Below are 17,639 nucleotides of genomic sequence, written 5' to 3' on the forward strand. Positions count from 1 at the left end.
ATGCAATTTATTGAATATTGTACTGAAAGTGAAAAACAGAATGGCTGGGTACACAGAGTGGTTGTAAGTGTTTTGGTTGTTTACCTTCATGATGGTGAGGCTGACTGGGAGCTGCTGCTGTCCATCATCACATACCACATATTGCTAGCCCAGGAAAAGATCAACATTCAAAGGATGATTTCTACTTTTTTTTTTTTTTTTAACATGTGGGTGTCCAGATTTCCTAGCACCATTTGTTGAAGGGACTGTCTTTCCAGCATTGTGTAGTCTTGCCTCCTTTGTCATAGATTAATTGACCACAGGTGCATGGGTTTATTTCTGAGTTTTCTATCTTGTTCCTTTAATCTCTATTTCTAATTTTGTGCCAGAACCATACTGTTTTGATGACTATAGTTTTGTAGTATAGTCTAAAGTCAGGGAGCCTGATTCCTCCAGCTCCATTTTTCTTTTTCAAGATTGCTGTGGCCATTCAGGGTCTTTTCTGTCTCTATGCAAACTTTGTTACTTTTTGTTCTGGTTCTATGAAAAATGCCATTGGTAATTTGATAGGAATTGCACTGAATCTGTAGATTGCCACCATAGGCAGTATAGTCATTTTGACAATATTGATTCTTCAAATCCACAAACATGGTATATCTTTCCATTTGTTTATGTCTTTGATTTCTTTCATCAGCATCTTATCATTTTCAAAGTATAGGTCTTTTTTGTCCTTAGGTAAGTTTATTGCCAGGAGAAATATCAATAACCTCAGATATGCAGATGATACCACCCTTATGGCAGAAAGTGAAGAGGAGAGTGAAAAAGCTGGCTTAAAGCTCAACATTCAGAAAACTAAGATCATGGCATCTGGTCCCATCACTTCATGGGAAATAGTTGCGGAAACAGTGTCAGACTTTATTTTTGGGGGCTCCAAAATCACTGTAGATGGTGATTCCAGCCATGAAATTAAAAGACATTTATTCCTTGGAAGGAAAACTTTGACCAACCTAGATAGAATATTCAAAAGCAGAGACACTACTTTGCCAACAAAGGTCTGTCTAGTCAAGGCTATGGTTTTTCCTGTAGTCATGTACGGATGTGAGAGTTGGACTGTGAAGAAGGCTGAGCACCGAAGAATCGATGCTTTTGAACTGTGGTGTTGGAGAAGACTCTTGAGAGTCCCTTGGACTGCAAGGAGATCCAACCAGTCCATCCTAAAGGAGATCAGCCCTGGGATTTCTTTGGAAGAAATGATGCTGAAGCTGAAACTCCAGTACTTTGGCCACCTCATGCGAAGAGCTGACTCATTGGAAAAGACCCTGATGCTGGGAGGGATTGAGGGCAGGAGGAGAAGGGGACGACAGAGGATGAGATGGCTGGATGGCATCACTGACTCAATGGACATGAGTTTGAGTGAACTCTGGGAGTTGGTGATGGACAGGGAGGCCTGGTATGCTGCAGTTCATGGGGTTGCAAAGAGTTGGACATGACTGAACTGAACTGAACTAAGTTTATTCCTAGGATTTTTGTTCTTTCTGATGTGATGGTAAATGGAATTGCTTCTTGAATTTCTTTTTCTGATCTTTCATTGTTAGTGTATATAAATGCAACAGATTTCTGTGTATTAATTTTTTAACCTACAACTTCGAATTTACCAAATTCATCGATGAGTTCTAGTAGTTTTCTGGTACCATCTTTAGGATCTAGTATGTATGTATAGTATCATATCATCTGCAAATAGTGATAGTTTAGCTTCTTTTTTTCCAATATAGATTTCCTTTAACTTCTTTTTCTTTTCTTCTCTGATTCTTGTACCTAGGACTTCCAAGACTATGTTGAATAAAAGTGATGAAAGTGGATATCCTTGTCTTATTCCTGATCTTAAAGGGAATGCTTTCAGCTTTTCATCATTGAGTATGATGCTAGCTGTAGTTTTGTCATATATGGCCTTTGTAATGTTGAGGTATGTACCCTCTGTGCCCACTTTCTGGAGAGTTTTTATCATAAATGGGTGCTGAACTTTGTCAAAAGCTTTTTCTGCATTTACTGAGATGATTGTATGGTTTTTATTCTTCAGTTTGTTTACGTGGTCTATTACACTGATTTGCAGATATTGAAAATTCCTTGCATCCCTGAGATGAATCTCATTTGATCATGGTATTCTTTAACTTCATACATAAAAATAAGCTCAAAATGAATTAAAGACCTACTGTGAGACTGGACACTATGAAACTCCTAGAGGAAAACATAGACAGAACACTCTCTGACATAAATCACAGCAATATCTTTTTAAATCCATCTCACAGAATAATGGACACAAAACAAAAAATAAACAACTGGGACCTACTTAAACTCAAAAGCTTTTGCACAGCAAAGGAAAAAATAAAATGAAAAGACAACCTACATGCTGGGAGAAAATATTTGCAAATGATGTGACCCCTTAGGGATTAGTCTCCAAACTTTTCAAACAGCTTATGATGCTTAACAGCTTCAAAACAAACAACCCACTGAAAAAATGGGCAGAAGGCCTGAATAGACATTTCTTCAAAGAAGACATACAGATGGCCAACAGGCACATGAAAAGATTTTCAACATTGCTAGTTATTAGAGAAATGCAAATCAAAACTACAATGAGATATCACCTCACACCGATCAGAATGGCTGTCATCAAAAAATTCACAACAAATGCTGGAGAGGGTGTGGGGGAAAGGAACCCTCTTACACTATGTGTGACTGTCACTTTGGTTGTGTCAGACTGTTTGAGACCTATGGACAGAAGCCCACCAGGCTCCTCTATCTATGTGATTCTCCAGGTAAGAATACTGGCGTGGGATGCCATGCCCTCCTCTGGCGGATCTTCCTGATCCAGGGATCAAACCCGTATCTCCTGCATTAAGCTACCTTATGACACTGCGATCCTACTCCTGGACATTCATCCAGAGGAAAACATGACCCAAAAGGTCACATGCATCCCAGTGTTCACTGCAGCACTGTTTACAATAGTCAAGACATCGAGGCAACCTCCATGTCCATTGAGAGAGGACTGGAAAAAGAAGGTATGGTACATATACAGAATGGAATCCTACTCGGCTATTAAAAAGAATGAAATAATGCCATTTATAGCAACATGGATGAATCTAGAGAGTATCATACTGAATGAAGTAAGTCAGACAGAGAAGGAGAAATATTGTATGACAACCTTTATATGTGGAATCTAGAAAGAAATGAAACAAACGAACTTCCTTACAAGAGAGAAAGAGATTCACAGACTTGGAAAACAAACTTATGGTTGTCAGGGGGAAGGGATAGTTAGGGAGTTTGGGAAGGTCAAATACACACTGCTATGTTCAAATGGATAACCAACTAGGACCTATTGTATAGCACATGGAACTCTACTCAACAGTTGTGTACCAGTCTGGATGGGAGGGGGGTTTAGAGGAGAACAGATAACATGTGTATGTATGGCTGAGTCCCTTCATTGTTCACCTGAAACTACCACATTACTGTTGGCTATACCCCAATACAAAATAAAAAGTTTAAAGTTTGGGGACAAAAAAAACACAAAAAGTCATTAGCAAAATAATGAAGTGAGAAATGCGCATTAAAATGATGTATAACATAACCATATTTAAGAACATATTCGAATATCAAACAGCAAATTTCAAAAATGTAAAACCATAATTACTTTTGCTCCAACCTAATATGTGCTCCATGAAATAAAAATCTCCTCTCTGAGAAAGAAAAGGGAAAAAAACCAAAACAAAATACACCAAGGATTTTAGTGTGGGGAAAACAAGACGACTAACTGTCAGATTATGTATTATATTTATTATATGTCAGATTATATATATTTATAAGATGACTAAATGTCAGATTTCAGTGGCCCCAGAGGCCAGCTTCATGAGAAGACATGGAGAAATCCAAACTTACTACGATACCATTGTGGTTAATAGTATCATCTCTGTCAGACTGTCTACAGAGCTGCCAGTCTATACTGTCTGTTCATAGAGGAATACATAATAATAGCTAAAATTTAAAGCAATTTAAAGTAGTCAAGAGCCTATCCTTAATGCCTTTCTGTCACATGTTAATTCACTTAATCGCCACAATGCACTTATTTGGTAAATATTATTATCATTCCTATTTTTCACACGTAAGGAAACAGTCACATAGAAAAGAAACAACTTGCTCAACACCATACAACTTATAAATGTCAGAACCAGGTTTTTAACTTGAGTTGCCTGACTCCAGAGGCTTATAATACTGTCCCACCAATATGTTTATTTTAGAAAATTTAGAAAATAGAGAAAAGTTTACAAAGAAAAACAGCCAGCCACCTTTCATTACCTCGCGATAACTAACTACTGTTAAGATTTTGTATGTACTTTCATATGAATAGGTATCTTCCCCTTAATACTAGGATTCTATTTTATAATCTTTTATTTTATCTATGTATTTGAGTATTATTCTAAAACATGGCTTAAAAAATCTTTACAAAAAAAAAAGAAACAATACAAAATCTCTACACAGTATTTCACATCACTAAAGTTACCATCTCCTATTTAACCATTCTCATTTAGACTATTTCCAGTTTTTCACTACTCTAAATATTGTTACATTGAACATCCTTACCCATAAGTGTTTGTGATCATCTAAAATTATTTCCAAATAAATAACTTGCTAAAAAGTGGAGCTGCTGAATCAAAAGTCTGTGCCTTTTTAAAACTGTTGGTGAAAGTGAAAGTGAAGTCGCTCAGTCGTGTCCGACTCTTTGCGACGCCATGGACTGTAGCTTACCAGGCTCCTCTGTCCATGGGATTTTCCAGGTAATAGTACTGGAGTGGATTTCCATTTCCTTCTCCAGGGGATCTTCCCGACCCAGGGATCAAACCTGGGTCTCCCGCATTGTAGACAGACGCTTTACCGTCTGAGCCACCAGAGAAGTCCAACTGTTGGTACAGGTTGTCAAATTGCGTCTGTGCTCAGTTCCTCAGTCACCTCCAACTCACTGCGACCCCATGGACTGTAGCCCACTTTTACAGGCTAGCATACTGGAGTGGGTTGCCATTTCCTTTCCAAGGGATCTTCCCAATCTGGGGATTGAATCCTGCATTGGCAGGCAGATTCTTTGCCAAAGAGCCATCTGAGAAAACTGTTTTCAAACTGCCCTTTGGAAAAGTTGCAGCAATTTGCATTCACACCAGCAATAGATATGAGTGCCCATTTCCAATAAATGCTCATTGATACATTTTTTGATCAACTTGATATGTAATGCAGTATTTTTGATAACATGCATATCTTTAATAATCTTAACATCTTTTACTAAATGTTATTGGTTGTTTAGATTTCTTCTTCTTTGATTTGTCTCTTGATGTCCATTATCAGTTTTCTAATAAGCTGTTGGCTTTTTTCTTACTGATTTGTAAGCGCTTTTAGTTAGACTATGTACACTACAAATGTTTTCCCCCCGTTTGTTGTTTGCCTTTTAATTACATTTTTAAAAAAATTTTAATTTTATCTGAAAATTGTTCTTAGGCTCTGCTTTGCAAACCTGTGGGAATCTGAATCCATACCAAGCACTGCCTGGTGCTAAATAACCATGTTATATATTTTGTACCATTGTCACAGAATGTAAATGATAGGAGTAATTAAAAAAACTGAATCACCTAACAAATGAAAACGTATCATACAGCACTATTTAGTGTACTGTGGTGATCTGAATGGGACTGAAATCCAAAAGACATACAGTTTGCTGTACAGTAGAAACTAATGCAACATTGGAAAGCAACTATACTTCAGTACAAATTAATTTTAAAAATAGGGACAAAATTGAAAAATCAAAGCATAAATTTTTGGTTTGTTGAAATTTTTTAAAAAATATGGAGCCATCTAAAAGTCTTACTAAATTCATGATAACATTTTTCTTCTTTTGATTTATTTAATTGGAGAATAACTGCTTTACAATATTGTGTTGGTTTCTGCCATACATCAACATGAACCAGCCATAGGTATACACATGTCACCTCCCTCTGAAACTTCCCTCCCATCTCCTACCTCATCCCACCCCTCTAGGTTGTCACAAAGCACCAGGTTGAGCTCCCTGCATCATACAGCAAATTCCCACTGGCTGTTTACAAGCCACTCATGATAATATTTTGTCATTAGGTATTTTATTCAATCTGTGGATGTTGTGTGTAAATAACTATCATATAACAGCAATTGCTGCTTTCATCTGGGACAGTCCAGGTCAAGTCTGGACACAGTAGTAGCTACACATTATTAAGGAGTCTTCAGAAGTTCTCTACTTATCTACATCTTGGGGGGAGAAGGAGGAAAGGGACCAATGAGTACCTCTAAAACCCATGGTGAGTGTCCCGTTCTCCTTAGCCTCTTCTAGCTTCCCTAGTCTTGATTGTCCAAGGCAGAGTTTAGAGAGGGAGTTCCCCCTAATTCTGTGGGCAGGTATGAGACCTGTGTTTAGGAATGGAAAACTTGAAATTTCCTGGTGGAAAAAAAATTTCTCCATAGAAGAGGCCAGAAGAGAGAGGAGACCTGTGCCTGAGAGGTTGCTGATGCGCTCTGGGTTATACAGGTTAGGCTAGAGATGCCTGTTACCCATTCAGGTGACTGCTGTGTAGACAGCTGGACTTGAACATTTAGAGTTAGAAGAGAGATATGAGCTTGATACTTAGATTTGGAAACCATCTATGTACAAGATAATTGAAACCTTTGGGGGGCATGAGATTGCACAGGGAGTGTAAATAAGCAAAATTAGAACCAAAATAGAAATTCCAGTGTTTAGGGGAAGGGCAGAGGAAGAATAGCCAGCAAAAATGGTATAAATGTTGAAGTTGGAGCAATACAAAGCCCCAGTGATAAGCACTGTGGTGCAGTGATAAGAATATGTGCATTAAAGTCGGATCAGCTGGCCGTGTAATATGGGGCAAGTTTCTTAACTTCTCTAGGTCTGTTTCCCCAACCCAACATGAAGACAGTCCCTGTGTTAAGGAATGCGTGATGGGGTGAATGAGAATGTAGGAAAGCCCCTGGTTCTGTTCAGCAGTGAGAGGGTGCTTTGTAGGAGTTAAAGGAAGAATATGATCCCCTAAGAGCATTCTCAGTGCTTAAACCTGAGATGATCATTATTTCCTTTGCAGAGGCGTGAGATTAGTAACACTATAAGCAAAATGCCTCCTAACTGTGCCAGTTAATGCCCAACCTTAGGACATAAGGATCCAGGATGTGAGTATCAGAATCAGACGTTTTTCAGATACTATTTTGATGTTGGCCTATCTTTGACCCAAAGACAGAATTACAGTTGGCCCTCAGCCCTTGGTGTCCAAAGGCTTCCCTGGGAGCTCAGCTGGTAGAGAATTCACCTGCAATTCAGGAGACCCTGGTTTGATTCCTGGGTTGGGAAGATCCCCCGGAAAAGGGATAGGCTTCCCACTCCAGTGTTCTTGGGCTTCCCTGGTGGCTCAAACGGTAAAGAATCTGCCTACAATGTGGGAGACCTGGGTTGGGAAGATCGGTTGGAGGAGGTCATGGCAACCCACTCCAGTATTCTTGCCTGGAGAATCCCTATGGACAGAGGAGACTGGTGGTCTACAGTTCATAGGGTCGCAAAGAATCGGACACGACTGAACGACTAAGCACAGCAAAGCGCTCGGTATCTATAGGTTCCGTGTCCTCAGATGTAAGCAGCCACAGATTGAAAATACTGGAAAAAATCCAGAAAGTTACAAAAAAGCCAAACTTGAATTTGCCACATACTGGCAACTATTTACATAGCATTTACATTATGTTAGGTATGCTAAGTAATCTAGAGATGATTTAAAGTATGTGGGAGGATGTGCATAACATATGCAGATTGTACACCATTTTATATAAGTGACTTGAACTTGTGTAGATTTTGTTTTCTGTGTGGGGGCAGAGAGGGACCCAAGGGATACTAGATTCGACTGTATATTATTGTCTCAAAACACTTTCTTCAAGTCTTTTTCTTCCTGAGGAACTTCCTCTGTTAGAAAATAAAACTGGGGATTACAGAACATCCTTTTCCCCTAGAATAGTAAATTCAAATGTTAAGATGTTCATACTTAATGTATGTTCACCTATATTTAGAAGATACTGTAAAACTAATTTTTAAATAAACAATAAAGGTAATATGTGAAAATTACATTTAGGAATAAAGATTTCAAACTATACAGAGAGGTATAAAATGAAAAGTAATTCTTTCCCCTCATCTAATTCCCTTCCCAAGAGGTAACTGTTAATAGTTTCTTGTGTATCATTCTCATTAACATAAATACTTATATAGATATATTCTTCCCCCAACACACACAAATGGACATGTACTCTACATGATATTCTGTTTTCATTGCCTTTTAAATTAACACTAAGTCGAGGATTTTTTTCATATCAACATAGGTAACTCTTGTTCTTTTTAACAGATGCACAGAAATTCTTTATACTATGTGAAAATTTACTTAACAGCCTCTGACTGATGGGTATTTAAGTTATTTTCAATTTGTGGCATTGAAAATACTATAATGAATATTTCCACATATAAATGAGTTTTTGCACATTTATACAGTATAGTTACAGGATAAATTCCTATTGGATGAAGGAGTAAGTGTACTTGAAAATTTAATATTATTAAATTGCCCTCCAAAGAGGACATTTCTTACAACTGGGGTATCCAGTCCTCCGAACCTACTCCAACACTATATTGAACTTAAAAGTCTCTGACAGAATAGTAGGTAAAATAGCATCTTGCTTTACTTTCTTTTTAATTAAAGTATAATTGATTTATAATATTAGTTTCAGGTATACAACATAGTGATTCAGAATTTTTATAGGTTATACTCCATTTAAAGTTATTACAAAATAATGGCCATATTTCCCTGTGCTGTAGAATACATCCTTATTGTTTATTTATTTTATACATAGTAGTTTGTATCTCTTCATCCCACACTCCTGTCTTGCCCCTCTACCCTTCTTCAATGGAATGGCAAACCTACTTGCCTTGAGAACCCCATGAACAGAATGAAAAGTAAAAAAGATATGACACTGAAAGATGAACTCCCCAGGTCAGTAGGCACCCAATATGTTACTGGAGAAGAGCAGAGAAAGAGCTCCAGAAGGAATGAAGAGGCTGTGCCAAAGCGGAAACGATGCCCAGCTGTGGATGTGTCTGGTGGTAAAAGTAAAGTCTGATGCTGTAAAGAACAACATTGCATAAGAACCTGGAATCTTAGGTCCATGAATCAAGGTAAATTGGAAGTGCTCAAACAGGAGATGGTAAGGGTGAACATCGACATTTTAGGAATCAGTGAACTAAAATGCACAGGAATGGGTGAATTTAGTTCAGATGACCATTTTATTTACTACTGTGGGTAAGAATCCCTAAAAAGAAAATGAGTAGCCCTCATAGTCAACAAGAGTCCAAAATGCAGTACTTGGATACAATCTCAGAACAACAAAATGATCTCTGTTTCCAAGACAAGCCATTAAATATCACAATAATCCAAGTCTATGTCCCAATCACTAATGCCAAAGAAGGTGAAGTTGAACAGTTTTAGGAAGACCTACAAGACCTAGCTAGAACAAACACCATAAAAAGATGTCCTTTTCATAATAGGGGACTGGAATGCAAAAGTAGGAAGTCAAGAGATACCTGGAGTAACAGGCAAGTTTGGCCTTGAAGGATGAAATGAAGCAGGGCAAAGGCTAACAGAGTTTTGTCAAGAGAACACACTGGTCATAGCAAACACCCTCTTCTGACAAGACAAGGTGACTCTACACATGGACATCACCAGATGGTCCATACAGAAATCAGATTGGTTATATTCTTTGCAGCCAAAGATGGAGAAGCTCTATACAGTTAGCAAAAACAAGACCAGGTGCTGACTGTGGCTCAGATCATGAACTCCTTATTGCAAAATTCAGACTTTCATTGAAGAAAATAGGGACAACCACTAGGCCATTCAGGTATGACCTAAATCAAATCCCTTTTGCTTATACAGTGGAAATGACAAATAGAGTCAAGGAATTAGATCTGATAGACAGAGTGAAGAGCTATGGATGCAGGTTCATGACATTGTACAGGAAGTGGTGATCATTGTACAAAAAGTGGGTTTTTAAAAAGCTGAGAAAAGGAGAGAAGCTAAAGGCAAAGGAGAAAAGAAAACTATACCCATTTGAATGCAGAGTTTAAAAGAATAGCAAGGAGAGAAAAGAAAATCTTCTTAAGTGAACAATGCAAAGAAATAGAGGAAAATAATAGAATAGGAAAGACTAGAGATCTCTTTGATAGCCTATGGTGAATGGTGAATGGTGTCGGGTTCCTGATCTCTGATGGAGAGAATTTTGCTTCAGATTCAGAGACTCAGCTTTAGTCACTCAGAGCTTCCTGGCAAAAGTTTTATTACAGTGAAAAAGGGGTAGAGAAAGCTTCTAACACAGACATCAGAAGCAGGCAGAGAGGGCCCCACTAGTCTTATTAAGGCCTTATGTACCTTTTCAAATGGTTGTTAACAAGAGAACGGTCTTATCAGACCCAAACAAACAAACATTTTCAGATAAAACAGGATTAGTCAGAAGGTTCTTAAAAAGGAGAAATATGTCTTCCAGCAAGATATAATGTTGTTATGTAATCATTAGTACAGAGTTTAAGGAAAAACAAACCCTTGAGTAAGATAAGTTGTTGTGTAATAATTAGCTGTATGCTTAAAGAAAAAAAAGTCTTATGTGACTAAGATGAAGGAATGTAGACAAAAAACTTTGTTGCTTCCTCCTCCTTGAGGGCCCTGGACTCCTCATCAACCTACCTAAGAATTAACTGTCTCATCTTCAAGAAAATTAGAGATACCAAGGGAACATTTCATGCAAAGATGGGCTCGATAAAGGACAGAAATGGTATGGGCCTAACAGAAGGAAAAGATATTAAGAAGAAGTGGTAAGAATACACAGAAGAACTATACAAAAAAGAACTTCATGACCCAGATAACCATGATGATGTGATCACTCACCTAGAGCCAGACATCTTGGAGTGCAAAGTCAAGTGGGCCTTAGGAAGCTTCATGACAAAGCTAGTGGAGGTGATGGAATTCCAGTAGAGCTATTTTAAATCCTAAAAGATGATGCTGTGAAAGCGCTGCAGTCAATATGCCAGCAAATTTGGAAAACTCAGCAGTGGCCAGGACTGGAAAAGGTCAGTTTTCATTCCAGTCCCAAAGAAGGGCAAGGCCAAAGAGTATTCAAGCTGCCAAACAATTGCACTTATTTCACATGCTAGCAAAGTAATGTTGAAAATTCTCCACAAGGCTTCAATAGTACATTAACCAAGAACTTCCAGATGTTCAAGCTGGATTTAGAAAAGGCAGAGGAACTAGAGATTAAATTGCCAACATCTATTGCACTGATGCTGCGAGGGGTTGGGGGCAGGAGGAGAAGGGGACGACCCAGGATGAGATGGCTGGATGGCATCACGGACTCGGTGGACGTGAGTCTGAATGAACTCCGGGAGTTGGTGATGGACAGGGAGGCCTCGCATGCTGCTATTCATGGGGTCGTAAAGAGCTGGACACGACTGAGTGACTGAACTGAACTGAATTGAATTGCACTGTGGAAAAAGCAAAAGAATTCCAGAAAAACTTCTGCTTTATTGACTATGCTAAAGCCTTTGACTGTGTGGATCACAACAAACTGTGGAAAATTCTTAAAGAGATGGGAGTACCAGAACCACCTTACCTGCCTTGTGAGAAATCTGTATGCAGGTCAAGAAGCAACAGTTAGAACTGGACATGGAAAAATGGACCGGTTCGAAATTGGGAAAGGTGTACGTCAAGGCTGTATATTGTCACCCTGCTTATTTAACTTATATGCAGATTACATCATGAGAAATACCAAGTAGATAAAGCACAAGCTGGGATCAAGATTGCCAGGAGAAATATCGATAACCTCAGATATGCAGATAATACCACCATTATGGCAGAAAGCAAAGAGGAACTAAAAAGCCTCTTGATGAAGGTGAAAGAGGAGAGTAAAACATCTGGCTTAAAACTCAACCTTCAGAAAACTAAGATCATGACATCTGGTCCCATCACTTCATGGCAAATAGATGGGGAAACAGTGAAAACAGTGACAGACTTTATTCTCTTGGACTCCAAAATCACTGCAGATGGTGACTGCAGCCACAAAATTAAAAGATGGTTGCTCCTTGGAAGAGCAGCTATGACCAACCTAGATCACATATTAAAAAGCAGAGACATTACTTTGCCAACAAAGGTCTGTCTAGTTAAAGCTATGGTTTTTCCAGTAGTCATGTATGGATGGGAGAGTTGGACCATAAAGAAGGCTGAACACCAAAGAAATGATGGTTTTGAAATGTGGTTGGAGAAGACTCTTGAGAGTCCCTTGGACTGCAAGGTGATCAAACTAGTCAATCCTAAAGGAAATCAACCGTGAATATACATTGGAAGGATTGACGCTGAAGCTGAAACTCCAAAACTTTACCCAGCTGATGTGAATAGCTGACTTATTAGTAAAGACTGGGAAAGATTGAAGGAGAAGGGGACGACAGAGGATGAGATGGTTGGATGGCATCACTGATTCAATGGACATGAGTTTGAGCAAGCTCCGGGAGATGGTAAAGGACAGAGAAGCCTGGCGTGTTGCAGCCCATGGGATCGCAAAGATTTGGGCCCTATTGAGCAACTTTAAACTCCATTTAAAGTTATTATAAAATAATGGCTATATTTACCTGTGCTGTAGGATATATCCTTGTTGCTTATTTATTTTATACATAGTAGCTTGTGTCTCTTCATCCCCTACCCTTGTCTTGCTCCTCCCCTCCCCCCTCTCCCAACTGGTAATCACTAGCTTATTCTCTATATCTGTGAATTTGTTTCTGTTTTGTTATATTCACTTGTTAGTTTTATTTTTAAGATTCCATTATAAAATATCTTGCTTTAATTTGTTCTTTAATTGAAAGACTAAGCATTTAAATCACATATTGGCTATCTTTATATTTCTGTTCCAGTGATTTGCTTCTTTTTCTCTTTTTAAAAACGATTGATTGAAGAATCCTATTGTTGATTTGTAATGTCTTTTAATATGAAGGAAGTTAACCCATTGTCTATCATCCTTAGCAAATATTTTTATAATTTTTTTGTACTTTAAGTTTGTTTATAGTCTATTTCTTTTCCCTGAAGGAATTCTAAAATTTTATTTATTTATGTATTATCAGTCTATTTCTTTAAAGCTTCTTCTGCACTCTAAGATTTTTTTCTTAAAAAATTCAACAGTATCTTTTCTAGTAGCTTTACTTTTATGTTAGGGTGTTTTATCTACTGATATTGAGAGGACTGTCCTTGGTGATGGTGGTTGCTACTAAGCAGCCCTTCTCAGTCCATACTCATCGGCCTTAGCACTCAGCACACTTCCTGGAGGATCTGCTCCTGGTTCTTCACCAAGCAGAGCATCAGGGTGCAGACCACCACATCCATGGAGCCTGTGGCCACCTGGTGCATGTTCTCCCCGGCAGCCACTATGAAGCACTCAAACTGCAGGTGTGGGTTTTGGGCAATGCTCTTGATCAAGAACTTCTCAAAGCTGGGGTTGGGATCAACACAAGTCACCTGGCATCTAGAGGGGTAGAACTTGAAGTTGGCCCTGGTGCCACAGCCCAGCTCCAACAGGGAGAGTTTCCCAGAGGGGCCTGTGAACTCCCACAGGTTGCTGAAGAGCTCCTGCTTCTTGCTTGCCATCTGTTTGTTGTACATCACAGTGAACCTCGCCAGGAAGTAGGGGAACCCCTGTTTGCCTATCCAGTTCCACAAGTCCAGAAAGTCCAGCAGGTACATGGGAAATGCCAGGATGCAGACGGCCAGCCGGAGGATAACAATGGTAAGTGCCATCAGTCAGAAAACAGGTCAATGGTTAGAGATCTGACTCCTTTAATTGCAGGAAGTAGGTTTCTGGCCACACTCCAGAGTCAGTCAGCTGCAGAGGAAAGAACTGGCTGGGCTGGAAATACACAGCTGAAGTCAGATCTTGGGCAAGAGACCTGTTTTATCCGATTAATAGATGTTTGGCAGAAGTTGCCTCATGGCTTATTTTTCATGAAGTGAGATGAGAAGGTTCCCAGCTTTTCCTTAGAAGAAAAGCTGATTACAACCCCCCTATTCCTGCTTGGGGAGAAGGCAATGGCACCCCACTCCAGTACTCTTGCCTGGAAAATCCCATGGACGGAGGAGCCTGGTAGGTTGCAGTCCATGGGGTTGCTAAGAGTCAGACACGACTGAGCAACTTCACTTTCACTTTTCACTTTCACGCAGTGGAGAAGGAAATGGCAACCCACTCCAGTGTTCTTGTCTGGAGAATCCCAGGGACAGAGGAGCCTAGTGGGCTGCTTTCTTCTATGGGGTCGCATAGAGTCGGACACGACTGAAGCAACTTAGCAGCAGCAGCAGCAGCATTCCTGCTTGGAGACAACTGCTGCGATTTTAAATGCAGAGTGTACTCACAGCTTGCCTGTTTTCCAGTGACCTCTCCTAAGAAAACGATCTGTAGGTGAAGCCTTGCTAAAACCCATACCAGCAAGCCAATGCCAAAGCCTAGTTATTACTACATGCCCCCTCCTACGTCCGTTCCATCTTGCCCCTCTATGTCTCAATTTTTTAAAAAAGAAATGAGAGCACGTGCCTGTCTGGTCACAGTTAGCAAGACTTTTCCCTTTTGCATTCTCGGCAGAGGCTGTCTGCTGAGATTATTATTATTATTATTATAATCCAAAAATGGGAGTATTTTTAAATCACTGTTTTGGGCCCCCCATCTTTTAAAGGGCAAATTTCACCTTCAAACTGTGCCAAACCACTTCATTACTGGGGCTTCCCAGGTTGCTAGGGGTAAAGAACCTGCCTGGCAGTGCAATAAGAGGTAAGAGATGCGGGTTCTTTCCCAGGGTCAGGAAGATCCCATTCCAGTATTCTTGCCTGGAGAATCACATGGGCAGAGAAGCCTGGCAGGCTACAGTCCATAGGGTCACAAACAGTAAGACACTATTGAAGCAGCTTAGCACATATATACATGCATGTACTACATTACTGAGCTTATTTACATCAAAAAATGTTTCCAGACGTACATATGTTTTAAATAGGAAAGCGTGGGTTTTAGGGTGGTTGGGGAACATAGAAATTTTCAAAAATGATATTTACTTTTTAAACCAGGTGATGGGTACAAAGAATGTTCTGTTGTTTCATTATTTGTTACCATAGTTTAGTTGCTAATTTGTGTCTGTTTCTTGTGACCCCAAGGATTATTGTCCACCAGGCTCCTCTGTCTATGGGATTTAACAAGCAAGAATGCTGCAGTGGGTTGCCATTTCCTTCTCCAGAGGATCTTCCTTACCCTGGGATGGAACCAGGGACTCCAGCTTTGCAGGCAGATTCTTCAAAGACCGAGCCACCAGGTAAGCCATTATTATTTGTTATACCCTACACATATTTTATATATTCCATCTTAACAGCTTTCTTGAGGCAGACGTGACATACAATAAACTACACACATTTAAGCTGTCTAGTTTGGTTAAGTTTTCATGCATGTACACACCCATGAAATCATTGCTTTGGTCAAAGTAATGAATATACCTATCACCTCCCCCAAATACCTCTTGCCTCTTGGTGATCCCTCTTTCCTGTCCTCCGTGCTCCTGGGCCACCACTGATCTGTTTTCTGTTGCTAGAGATTAGTTTGCATTTCCCATAATTTAATGTTAATGGAAAATCATACAATATCTACTTTTTTTGGTCTGGCTTCTTTCATTTAGCATAATTGAGAGTCATCCATATTGTTGCATTCATCCGTTGATTTTCCTGCTGAATAGTATTCCTTTGTATGGATCTATAACAATTGGTTTATCCACTCACCTGTTGATGGACATTTGGGTTGTTAACAGTTTTTGGCTGTTGCAAATGATGCTACTATGGGGACTTTCCTGGTGGTCCAGTGGGTAAGAGTCCACCTTGCAATGCAGTGGAATCAGGTTTGATCTTTGGTCAGGCAACTAAGTTTCTGGGGAGCAACTAAGTCCCCATGCCACAACTACTGAGCCTGAAACCCACTAGTCAAAACTAAAGAGTCCGTGAACCTCAAGGAAAGATCCATTGTGTTGCAACAAAAGATCCCGCATGACACAACAAAGATCCTGTGTGCCGCATTAAGACTCAATGCAGTCAAATAGATAAATATACTTTAAAAAAACTAAGCTACTGTGAACATTAGTGTACAAGTCTTATATATGTACATATGCTTTCTCCTGGATAAATTCCTATGAGTAGAATGTGTAAGTCACATGGTAGGTACATGTTTATCTGTTAAAGAAAATGCCAAACTGTTTTCCAAAGTGGTTGTACCACCAGCAGTGTATGAGAGATTGAGTTGCTCCACATCCTCACCTACGGTTGGTGTGGTCATCCTTTTAATCTTAGCCATCCTAAAAAATGTCTAGTGGTCCCTCATTGTAGTTTTAATCTGCATCTCTCAGGTGATTAATGATATCAAGCATCTTTTAATGGGCTCATTTGCCATCTATGTATCTTATTTGCAGTATCTGTTCAGATCTTTTGAACATTTTACTTATTATTATTATTGTTTTTGGCTATGCTGCGTGGCACTTAGGATCTTAGTTCCCCAACCAAGGACTGAACCTGCGCCCCCTGGAGTGGAAGTGTGACACCCTAACCACTGGACCATCCGAGCATTCCCTGAACATTTAAAAATAGGGTTATTTTCTTATTGAGTGTTGAGAATTCTTTGCAAGTCATTATCAAATATGTGATTTGCAAATATGTTTTCCTACTCCATGGCTTGTCTTTTTAATGGTATGCTAAGAAATGCAGAAATTCTTGTGGCGTCTTTGTCTGGTTTTGGTGTCAGAATAATGCTGTCCTTGTAAAATGAATTTGGAAGTGTTTCTTCCTCTTCTGTTCCTTGGAAGAGTATGAGAATGATTGGTACTAATACTTTATATATTTTATAGAATTCTCTAGTGAAATCCTCTAGTCCTAGACTTTTGTTTGTTGGAAGATTGTTCCTAACTGATTTAATCTCCTTACTAGTAATCTATCTCTTCAGATTTTCTATTCATGATTCAGTCTTGGTAGGTGGTATGTTTCTAGGAATTTATTCGTTTCTTCTATGTTAACCAATTTGTTGGCTCATAGTAGTCACTTAACGATTCTTTGTATTTCTGTGGTATCAACTGTAAAGTCTCCTCTCTACATTTCTGATTTTATTCATTTGAGTCATCTTTTTTCTTGATGAGCCTAGCTAAAGATTTGTCTATTAGATCTTTTTAAAAAGCCAATATTTAGTTTCATTGACCTTTTCTACTGTCTTTTTAGGCTCTGTTTTATTTATTGCCACTCTGATCTTTGTTATTTCCTTCATTCTACTAATCTTGTGCTTTATTTGTTCTTTTTTTTAGTTTCTTGAGGTATAAAATTAGGCTATTTGAAATTTTTCTTGTTCCTTGTGGCAGGCATCTGTTGTTTTGAACTTGTCTCTTAGTATTGCTTTTGCTGCATCCCATAAGTTTTGGTATGTTCAGTTCAGTTCAGTCACTCAGTTGTTAACTCTTTGCGACCCCATGAACC

At 39.1% G+C, this 17,639-nt stretch overlaps 4 protein-coding genes across 8 annotated transcripts in view; 3 read left to right on the forward strand and 1 right to left on the reverse strand.

Moving 5' to 3' along the window:
* SLC11A2 (solute carrier family 11 member 2) overlaps positions 1-1,838 on the forward strand; it is a 153,163-nt gene extending 151,325 nt beyond the window's left edge. The window contains exons 18-19 of one of the 3 annotated variants that reach the window (XR_009599900.1): positions 698-1,525; positions 1,799-1,838. The gene's annotated coding sequence lies outside the window, so the exon portion shown is untranslated. Of the gene's footprint in view, positions 1-697 lie in introns of all 3 variants that reach the window. The other 2 variants (XR_009599897.1, XR_009599898.1) reach the window with 2 other exon arrangements.
* LOC101116975 (natural resistance-associated macrophage protein 2-like) overlaps positions 1-1,838 on the forward strand; it is a 56,438-nt gene extending 54,600 nt beyond the window's left edge. The window contains exons 18-19 of one of the 3 annotated variants that reach the window (XR_009599901.1): positions 715-1,525; positions 1,799-1,838. The gene's annotated coding sequence lies outside the window, so the exon portion shown is untranslated. Of the gene's footprint in view, positions 1-714 lie in introns of all 3 variants that reach the window. The other 2 variants (XR_009599902.1, XR_009599903.1) reach the window with 2 other exon arrangements.
* Positions 1,839-13,409: 11,571 nt separating this feature from the next.
* LOC114113748 (N6-adenosine-methyltransferase TMT1A-like) lies at positions 13,410-13,963 on the reverse strand. The gene has a single exon (XM_060412598.1). It carries the CDS (start codon positions 13,899-13,901, stop codon positions 13,416-13,418), a length of 486 nt encoding a protein of 161 aa, XP_060268581.1. The 5' UTR covers positions 13,902-13,963; the 3' UTR covers positions 13,410-13,415.
* LOC101116391 (natural resistance-associated macrophage protein 2-like) overlaps positions 13,780-17,639 on the forward strand; it is a 56,887-nt gene continuing 53,027 nt past the window's right edge. Inside the window, 2 exon segments of the mRNA XM_027965937.3 lie at positions 13,780-13,890; positions 15,300-15,454. Of these exon segments, the coding sequence (XP_027821738.3) occupies positions 15,348-15,454 (107 nt within the window). The 5' untranslated portion in view covers positions 13,780-13,890; positions 15,300-15,347.

The sequence above is a fragment of the Ovis aries genome, chromosome 3 (genome assembly GCF_016772045.2).
Source record: "Ovis aries strain OAR_USU_Benz2616 breed Rambouillet chromosome 3, ARS-UI_Ramb_v3.0, whole genome shotgun sequence".
Classification (NCBI taxonomy): Eukaryota; Metazoa; Chordata; class Mammalia; order Artiodactyla; family Bovidae; genus Ovis; species Ovis aries.